Source organism: Hyperolius riggenbachi, chromosome 2 (genome assembly GCF_040937935.1).
Source record: "Hyperolius riggenbachi isolate aHypRig1 chromosome 2, aHypRig1.pri, whole genome shotgun sequence".
Lineage (NCBI taxonomy): Eukaryota > Metazoa > Chordata > Amphibia > Anura > Hyperoliidae > Hyperolius > Hyperolius riggenbachi.
The window spans coordinates 291054428-291064996 of record NC_090647.1 but is presented as its reverse complement, the minus strand read 5'-3'; the positions used below and the strand labels follow the sequence as shown (position 1 = coordinate 291064996).

Genomic DNA, 10569 nt, shown 5'->3' with positions numbered 1-10569 from the left:
GGTTAGGAAGTGACAGGTGCCCCCCCTCCCGGTTAGGAAGTGACAGGGACCCCCAGATTAGGTAGGCGACAGGTGCCACCCAGGTTAGAAAGTGACAGAGACCCCTCCAGGTTAGGAAGTGACAGGCGCCCCCCTCACCGTTCAGTTGTCAGACCTCAGATTCAGCTGGTGACCCGACCAGTTAGAGCGGACGCACCACGCTCTATATGCGGAAGTGATGTCACTTCCGCATATCAGTACGGTGTGCTAGGACCTAGCGCCCGCACTATTGGTTGCCGGGTGGCTGATCGAGGTCTGGCGGTGGCTGGGTGGGGGGGGCAGCGGCGGCCAGATGGGGCAGCGGGTATCCAGGGCAGGGCAGATGCTCCAAGTTTCCTGATGTGCGGACACCCGTGAAGGTGCGTACACACGCACTACAAAAGAAACGATGGGTCCGCCGGACCCTCTTGCTGGGCGGTCTTTAGCCGACAGTATGCGCACGTTTACGCGCTGTCGGCGGACTGATAAGGCTGTTCTGAATGATCCGCTGAACTGATCGTTCAGAAACAGCATTATCAGTCTGCCGACAGCGCGTACACATGCGCATACTGTCGGCTAAAGACCGCCCAGCAGGAGGGTCCGGCGGACCCGTCGTTTCCTTTTGTAGTGCGTGCGTACGCACCTATACAGCATGCAATCAAAAGTAGTGCAAGCAGCAGATCAAAAGCAGCAGGAACACAATGTTTACTCCATAGGTCACACATAATTAATCAATTACTGCCCTGATAATGCCTATAGGGAGTCCTCTTACAGTCACAGGGTCAGGGCTTTGGGAGATAAGCATCCTGGGGACCTGTGTGAGAGGAGGAGGAGAGGAAGGAGGAGGGAGGGGAGACAAATTCAAGATGTAATTTGCAGCATTGTTGTATGTAGGGGAGGAAGGAGAGAAAATCCTATTCCCTCTTGTGGATCCTTCTCTGAAAGGGACAACAGTATTATGAGAAGGTGATTAATATTTGAACTGCAACTGCAGAAGACCTGTCTGGATATTCCCACAAGGAGAACACAGTGGAAAGATAGCCGTTTAGAAGATTTGGAAGTGAAGAAGAGAAGCAGGAATCCTGATTTCGTCTCCCCAGTGCAGGGAGAGACTTGGTTTATTCCGGCTGCAGAAGCAAAGAGCTGTTCAATGTAGTGGGATTTTCTTTGCAAGAATACCTGACCTCCTTTTTCCAGAGATCCCCGCAGAATCTGCCATGAGAACCATCTCTGGATGGCTGAAGTGGGGGGACAGGACAGGGTGCAGCTGCCTATCTAGGAGGATATGGGGGACATGTTGGGTTTTGGGGCTCCTGGAAGTGCAAAGTTGGAGCACGCTTGCCTTCATCAGCCTTGGACTGCTGGCTGCATCAGCAACGGGTGAGTCTTTGTGAATAGCACCAAGTTGTGTGTCCTATGATGATGCTCTGGTCGGATCGCGTCTTTGGAGACAGCACCCGGAGAGACATCATGTTCCTGAGGATGGGGAGATGCATGCAGGCTGCTAATTATACAACCTGTCTGAGATGCTGTACTCAAACACACGGCCAGCGGCTCTCTACAGCCACAGAAGACCTATGTATGCGGTGTTAGCATGCTGTGTACGGCATCCTTTGACGAATGTTCTATCCTATATCTGTTTCTATAGCACTCCCATGCCTTTGCTATGGCGATCGGTGCGTTCTGTTGCGGTAACGCGCTATTTAGGTGTAGTCTGGCAATGGAAGATTTCAGAAAACCTGTAGGAATCTACCCCCGCAATGATCCAACACGCACAGAGGTCCACGCAAATCATATGCAGTGGAAGCTGCTGGTGTCTGATCTCCGCTGCTCGCTTGTGACTCGCACAATGCAAAGCTTGTATCTCGGATATGCTGCAGGCATAAATCACCTACCTTCTTCTTTTTTTTTTCTTTTTTTTACACGCTGCTTGTACAGAATAGATAAAGGGGGGATACAGCAAACTTTGCATTCTGCATCTGCTGCATAGAGCTTCCTTTACACCCATTCTCAGCCAGCAATGTTCTCAGCTGGGGAGCCGCACGTCATGGCCAAGGCTAGTGGACGGTGCTCTCACTGCTGCTACACAGCTAGTCTTGGAGATATAGCTCTTCCTTATGCATTGCCTATTTTAATCTGGCGAATCGGTGGAAATTTCCATTCCTGGGGTAGATCATCATGGGATTTTGTACGTGGCTACATTGTCATAAAAATCCCTGGCATTTGGAGGGGGGTAGCCATATTAATTGATTTCCTAAGCTTGACCTCTTGCCTTTAAGCGGACTTGATCTAGCTTGACCCAGCTGATTTTCAGAGTACCTCTGTCACCAGCTCAGGCACATTCTGTTAAAGATCTGCCTCATCCCCAAAGGAAAGCAATTATTCATCTTCGCTTTTTTTTTAATTTGCAATCACAGATATTTTCCCAGGTTCATTGCTCTTACAATGATGTGAGGGGGAGCTCGATGTCCTTAGAGCCTGTCTTAAATTCATTTTCAAAGAGTTCAGAAATTACTTCGTTATTTATTCTTTCACCTTTGGCTACAAGAATATTTTTTCTTTTGAAGGGTAGCATTTGACTTCAGATCCTTTGCCCACTTGTTCTTGAAACAAGCAAGGCTTTTATGCAGCAATTAAATCCTTCTAATCCTATAACTGCATGAAACTACCATTCTAGTGACCAATTGTAGGCAATGGTGTGGAGGATTGCCTATGTGCTAGCTTATTTCTTGTTCTATGCTACATCAAAGTGGGCAGTAATTATACAGCACGAAATTATTGAATAGGGAGAAAATACTACTTGTCATTACAGTATTTGTACAAAATGCTATACAGTGTTTAAAGTCCAGTGGGTGACATGAAATAAACAGACGAACAGACATCAGATAGATGGACAGACAAACAATTACTGATACCTATCTTTACCATATTTTGCATTAAGTGACACACAGCTATGGAATACAGCTAGTTTCTCCTCTGTCTATCTCTCATTCATTCATTCATACTCTCTCTCTCTCTCTCTCTCCCCTCCCTCCCTCTCTCTCTCTCTCTCTCTCTCTCTCTCTCTCTCTCTCTCTCTCTCTCTCTCTCTCTCTCTCTCTCTCTCTCTCTCTCTCTCTCTCTCTCTCTCTCTCTCTCTCTCTCTCTCTCTCTCTCTCTCTCTCTCTCTCTCCTCTCTCTCTCTCTCTCTCTCTCTCTCTCTCTCTCTCTCTCCCCCTCCCCCTCCACACACAAGTAGGTGCTACATTGCTGCCAGTTGCACCTTGCAACTAGTTTATGTTGTAGCACTTTCTATCATGTGCTGAATTCCATGACACGGGCAGAAGAAAACATCGGGAGGAGGCTGCACACCTTCCAAGGGAATGTTCAGGGATGCTTGGCTAGTTCACACTGCAATAATGTCCCACAGCAGTTATACCTTAGAATGGTACTCTTCCTCCCCCCCATTCACACACACCTGTAGTGGATGAGTCCTAGTGAACATTATTGGTCTATGGGGTAAAAATCGATTGTTTGAGGGCCTAGCAGAGCCCCCCCCTGTCAAGGTAGTTGTTCCATAGAGAAGAATAAAAAAGTACAAATGTACAGTAATATGCCCAAACCCATCCCATTTCAAAACGCCAAGTGTGCAGTCCTTAACATTATGATGTCACTTGTCATTCTGTTTCCACCCACAAAATAACTGGTAAGAATAGATAATAGTCATCAAAATAGATGGGAGGTGACAGTACATCTGTATAAACTCTTTTGCCCGGTTCAAAAATTACCTAGAGCCAATAGATAGTGATGTGGCTGTGCTGTCCTAAGTGGATGTTAGACCAGGGATCCGCTATGGAACACAGCACCTAATGTGATGTTGAGGGAACATCCTATCTATCAATAGAACCACTGGTAGGCGATCCAAAAGTAGTGGCCAATGGAATGTGTAGGGGCGGTCCTTGACTGTGACCAATTGTGCATAAGGGTTTGTTTCTCGTATTTGTACTGATAGTGTTCAAAGTATATGGTGGGAGTGTCTCATGTACAATGGCCACCAATTCCTACACGCCGTCAGTGCATGGTGGTGTGGGTTCATAGGAAAGTCTGGCATGGCAGGGTACAAGAGAAGAGCATGAGTGTACCACATACAAGTCCAACTGGCTGACAATATCTCAGGTGCTGTGGTTCGTCCTTTGTCCTCCTGATATGGTGTACAAGGGAAGTGTGGGCATGTGTGAAGAAAAATGACCTGTCCAGTACTGGATCTCCCATTCAATTCTGCAGCTGTGGGAAACTATTGCATTTACGCATTTACACACACACACACACACACACACACACACACACACACACACACGTGTAAAGATGCAAGTCTGCAGTACTGAAAACATATGATCAAAGCCTAAAGTCCTGGCAAAAAAATGTAATTTCACTGGTCTTGGTTGTGACAGATCTGTAGAAGAGTGTTGCATATATGTATATGTCTACCACTGTATACAATGCTGATCGCTGGTCAAGCTTTTGGGCCACCAGGGCTGCAGGCTTTGATCAATATACATACATATTTTTTTCTGTCAGGGATGTAACATTAATCAATGTTTTTTGACAGGGCTACAGACTTGCATTGACACATACTTTGCCGAGGCTGCAGAATTGATATTCAGCAGTTGGATCGTACAAATTTCTTATAACTTTTAGGAGTGTGGAGATCCAGTACTGGACATATATTTCTTTTACACCATATTAAACCCAGTCCTGAGGACTAACCACAGCACCTGACATATTGGCAGCTGGTTGGACTTGTATTTGGCACACTTATGGTGATTTTCATAAGCAATGCAACACACCCGCCTTGCCTCTGAACTGCCCCCTTAAGCACACACCAACTAACTTACAGAGATGGCATGCATGGATTGGTGGCCATTGCACATGAGACGCTCCCACTATGTGCTTTGAGGACTACCAAAACAGATATGAGAGCCACACCTCCTGTGCCATTGGTCACAGCCATTGACGCCTCTACACACCCCATTGGCCACTGCTTCTGGATTGCCTCCCTGTGGACCTGTTGCCAGATAGGATGTCCCCTCCACATCCCATTGGGTACAGTGTTCTCTAGTAGATCCCTGGTCTACACACACTTCTGACAGCACAGGCAACCTCACTACCTACTGGTGTGGTGGCTACCTTTCTATTGTATTCCATGACACAGTCCAAACTCAGAAATGGTGGCTGCCTTCATCCCTATAGAGAGTGTTCAGCCCAAAACTGTCTTGTGCTTCTCGTTTCATTGATTATGATAGAGTATCATTAGTCATAAATGATTCAGTTTGCTAGCTTATTCCTTAGCAATCTAGCTTATTCCTCAGCTCTTCACCGGTAAATGCACATAAATGACACTTCTTATTTTAAAAGAAAAAACAAAGTGTTGCCTTTATATGTGCAAGATCACGTGAATGTATAGCATTCAGTGGAAGATGACTGATAGCTTCTATAAGCCTGCCCTCCTCCTCACTCTTGTGAATTTACAGTGTCTTGCCAAATTCATGCTAGATTTACCCCCATGCGTTTAATCTACTTCGTTGTTTTGTAAAAGCAAACGATGCAATATTTTTGAGTCATTTGGGTGCTTCATCCTTCCTGGGATTTTTTGGGACCGGAATATCCATTTTCATAAATACCCTCTCATGCTAAATATAAGGCTCGATGGCCATTAGAAGAAACAGTTTTAAGCACGGTGTTAGAGATCTCACGTTTTCATCGTTTATACATTGACTTGACATGCTAATAACACATGAACCTTTTTCAGGAATACCTTCTGCTCTAAATTGCCAATCAGAGCCACAGAATGTCCCCCAGAGTATTGTTAAATTGGACTGATTATTGTCCCGGTCTCTAGACTTCTGTCAAATCAAGACAAAGGTGGCTAATGGACGTCTAATAGTTTAATTGTATTAGGAAGGAAGCATTATGAAATCTAGCAAGTACCTGCTATTCCTATTGAAAGTATGTGCTTTATATTTCACATTATGATTTGCCTCATGACCAGGACTCCCCCATTAAAAGCAGAAGTAATTGTTTTACCTATCCTTATTCCAAGGCAAGGGATAAAGGTCGTTTTCATGTTTTATTATGTTGTAATCACGTTGAATCTACAGCCAGTAATTAACATACTGGAGCCACTGGCATTCTTTACTAAATGCCAGTAACAAAGGTTACAGACGGTTTATTTAAAATATACCTTAAACCGTGTCTGGTACAAAAATGTGCTACTGCATAGTGGATAATTCCAGGTAATGCATTGGAAATAATAGCACTGTAAAGCCCGAGTTATTCATCAAAATGAACAGTGACAGCAAATTAATAGGAAGAGGACTTCAGCTTCTCCACTCAGTGGCAAGGCCATGTCTGATTTAGTCTGTAGCGGAAACTCAGCTGTGCAAGTGAATGTAAGCATGCTTAGTGTTATCCATAGATGGGCTAATCCCACCCTAAATAGAGATGCAGACACCCTAAAGTGCTGTTGTCTACTGATGTTTGCCATGAATAGTCAGGAACAGGGCTGTGGAGGCGGTACAAAAATCAACTGACTCCAACTCTGACTCCTCAGTTTATTATTCCACTCCGACTTCTCTAATTTGCATATAACAATCTTGTTGATTGAAAGTATGTAACAAAAAAGAAATTTCTGCCAAAGCTTAGGAATTTTAAAGCTTTATTAAGATGACATCTGATTTTGGGAACAAAAAGCTCCTGGCCACGAAGCTTACACATTACCTTATTTTGACTCCACAGCCCTGGGATAATTGTTTTTTTTTGTTTGTTTGTTTGTTTGTTTTTTGTTTTGTCTTTCTTTCTTGTAATGGCTTTTTCTGCCAGTGTGTGTAGTCCTCAGACCGAATGTAGCTACATGTATAAAGGCTTGCAGAATTTAGAAGTTTATTTATAACAACATATAGTTGATAACCACTTGCCAATGAATGTTTATTGTGAAATCACATATAGTTCTCCATCCAGAGGAACTTCACTTGCAGCATGGCCTACTGATACATTGTCGCCTTAGTGCTACTCTGGGTTATAATACAGAAGCTAGTGCAAGATATTGTCTCGAGTAGTAAGAACCTCAGATCTTCTACATAAGAAGATAAAATGAGTGGGTAAACAGATTAACTGCATATTAAAAACATTTTAACTTTGTACAGTATATATTTGTCAGCTGCTTTAGAACGGCATGGGTAGAAAAACTCAGAATTCGAGCAAAGAGAGCTGGTAAGAGCGTGTAGGTCATAGAAATGAATGTCTCATTCTTCCAGCCTCTAGAGGTCACCACTGTGGACAGATAGGAGTTTCTTTCTCTCACCTTACAAAAATAATCTAAAATGGTTGGAGGACACTGACATCTACCAACAAGGCTGTTCAGCCCAGATTCTTAATCATGATTTAAAAGCTAGAAATATGGAAATATTTTGATTGTATACAGTACTAATTAAAGGGATAGGACTGTAATATAAGGCCTTCAAAAAAAAAAAAAAAAAAAATATATATATATATATATATATATATATATATATATATATATATATATATATATATATATATTATTGGTACTAGATATATCAGGAAGCAAACTTAGAGGAACTCCACTGAAAAAGTACTTAATTTTTACAATAATTATGTATAAATGATTTAGTAAGGGTTTGTCCATTGTAAAATCTTTCCTCTCCCTGATTTTCATTCTAACCTTTATCACATGGTGACATTTTTACTGCTGGCAGGTGATGTCAGTGGAAAGAGATGCTGTTTGCTTTTTTGGCAGTTGGAAACAGCTGTAAACAACTGTTATTTCCCAAAATGCAATGAGATTCAGACAGGAAACTGTCAGAACCATGGTCCTGACATCATACTGTGGGAGGGGTTTCACCACGATATCAGCCATACAAACCCCCCTGATGATCCGTTTGAGAAAAGAAAAATATTTCTTATGGGAAAGGGGATACCAGCTACTGATTGGTATGAAGTTCAATTCTTGGTTACGGTTTCTCTTTAACTAAAGCATCAAAAGAATGAGGAGCATCTCTTAATAGGCATATCATTTCTTCACAAAAACCACCAGAAGAATGAACCAAAACCATCACAGTAACATTATATTCACAATTTGATATCATGTAGTAAATTAAATTGTGTTTAGCACTTCCCCATATTTTGAGCTGCTGCTCCGCCATTGGATGCTACATCTTTTAGTTTCCACTGTACGTAGCTGCAACTCACCGTGGCTGAACTGTAGCCAATGCATGGCAATGGAACAGTTTGCATTGCGTGCTGGTTATGCAGAGCATGCTGCAGATTCTCGCACAACTGCATCCACCCGCATCTGCGACCTGTCTCCTCCAGTCACTTCCGCAAATGCAAGCGGAAGTCATGTGATATGGCGAGGTAGCCGCCCCCGCATCACTTTGCAAATGGAAAAGGGCCCTTACTGTCTCAATCACTGTCCTTGGTATCCATGATGTATCAGGTGATTTCCCTATGTATATGGTTTACGTCTGTCTTTTCCCAAACATTTTCTTATTTTCTGACCCCCGTCACAAACTTGGCATGACTTAGAGGTATGGAACCAACCTAGAGAGACTAGTCTTGTAAGGGTCCTTTTACACTTAATCAATTGCTCTCAGTTAAAATGTAAAGAAAACTGATTTTCAAAGTAAGTCCCATGTTTTCCTATGGCACAGCTCACACTTAAAACGTTTAACTGAAATCTTCTTCCCAATGCACTGCTATGGAAAAAACGCGCACTAACGCGTACTAACGCACACAAACGCATACCAACTGATTAAGTGTAAAAGGGCCTTTAGGCTATTTTTCTATAATGAACAGGCCACAAATGTCAAGAGAAATGTCAAGAGATACAGGTCAAATCTGCCACTAACAGTCCCCATTAGGCCTCTTGCACACTGCAAGTGATTCCAATTCAGATTCCGCTTTTTAATCAGTTTTTACATCCGATTCAGATTCAGTAAAATCAGTAAAAACTGATTAAAAAGCGGAATCTGAATCAGAATCACTTGCAGTGTGCAAGAGGCCTTACAGTGAGGGCATTTATCCTCAAGGTGGCACTTCTGGGTCTTGTTAAGTACCACTGGCCTACAGTACACTGATGCTGGTACTCATTTCACTTTTTAATTGCATAACACGCTTACGTGCTGTGTTTGCACGTTATGTTCATTTATATTGACATTAAACTCACTCAGGGATGTACATAAAGCATACTGCTTTAGTTTGAAATCTGACTATGTCTTCTCTGTTATCTAATACAGCAAATTTTAATGATAACATTTCAATAACGTGTAGTGATGCATCTGCACAGTCAATTCAAATAAATCTGCTATGTTACTGGTAATCAAGCACCAAAATTTAGTGGAGAGCGCTGATGGTGTCTCCAGCCAGGTACACCACCACTGGCAAAGAACCAGAGTAGCAAGGATCAAGGAGACAACACACCACAGGCTTCAGCTAAGCGATTTAATTGGAGCAATAATATGTTACGGGCACTACGTCAGGTGTGTGTGACATGTAAAAACAGGTTATCAGGATAGAGATGTGATTTGCTATGCTCGTTTTTATTTTTTTTTTAATAGGTGTGTGTGTGTGACACGTCTGTGCAGCCTTGGCCCTGCACAAGTCCCCATCCCTGCCAGGTGACACACCTCGTATGTGTGTACAAGGATTCAATTTGAAATATATAGAGATGTAAACAATATTACTACAGTGATGCTACTATATGCCTGGTTGCTTTATTTTAAGTTTAAGCTTTGCTTTTAGACATACGTTAGAGTAGAATGTAGCCACAATGAATTGCACTGAGCTGCAGCGTTGAGCAATCATGTGTAACTAATTGGAGTTGTTTACTGTTGTGTAGCTTACACAATAGGGAGCCCATTGTGTAATCAATTAGTAATCAATCGCTGGTCTTCAATGATTAACCTCATGCAATTTAAGAAGTGTGTCTAGACTACTAAACATTGTGTGCTTTAGCTTTCATTTTGTACAAGATATCAGATTTAACACACAGTTTGGCCCCCACAACCTCATAGCCTTGAACATTCTGTGGATTGGCCCTAGCACACAAAAAACCTGTTTAAAATTAACATGGTGTATTGGTGAAAAAATGTAGTACATATTTTTCTAACTATAATTTTATTATTTAAATCAACGTATGTTTTTGAATTTATTTCTAAATTTAATAGATCCATATTTATTTCCATATTCTACTAATATGTTTTTAAGAGCTGTATAGGACAAAAAGTTAAGATAATGATGCAACAAAAGCTAATTCTGTCACTGCTTTCCAATGACAGCCCGGACATGGAAGGTTAGAATGGCGGTGCATGCACCTTCCTTTTGCTCAAGAAAGAGCCAATCGCACTCTTCTGGCATACCACCCTTAGTCAGAAGCAAGGGGGTAAGATGTGCAGGACTTGTCTCCGGATACCGCAGAGAATAGTACTAGTAGATCAAGTGGAAGTCCGCACCATCTCTTTAAGATAAATCTTGTTTTATTGGTATCAAAATTAC

At 42.4% G+C, this 10569-nt stretch overlaps 1 protein-coding gene across 2 annotated transcripts in view; it reads left to right on the top strand.

Annotated features, from left to right (window-relative positions):
• Nucleotides 1-1154: 1154 nt before the first annotated feature.
• The window catches only part of CSMD2 (CUB and Sushi multiple domains 2), a 1291405-nt gene continuing 1281990 nt past the window's right edge, over nucleotides 1155-10569 (top strand). For both annotated transcript variants that reach the window (XM_068268938.1, XM_068268934.1), the window contains exon 1: nucleotides 1155-1398. In XM_068268938.1, the coding sequence (XP_068125039.1) occupies nucleotides 1236-1398 (163 nt within the window). In that variant the 5' untranslated portion in view covers nucleotides 1155-1235. The remainder of the gene's footprint in view (nucleotides 1399-10569) is intronic.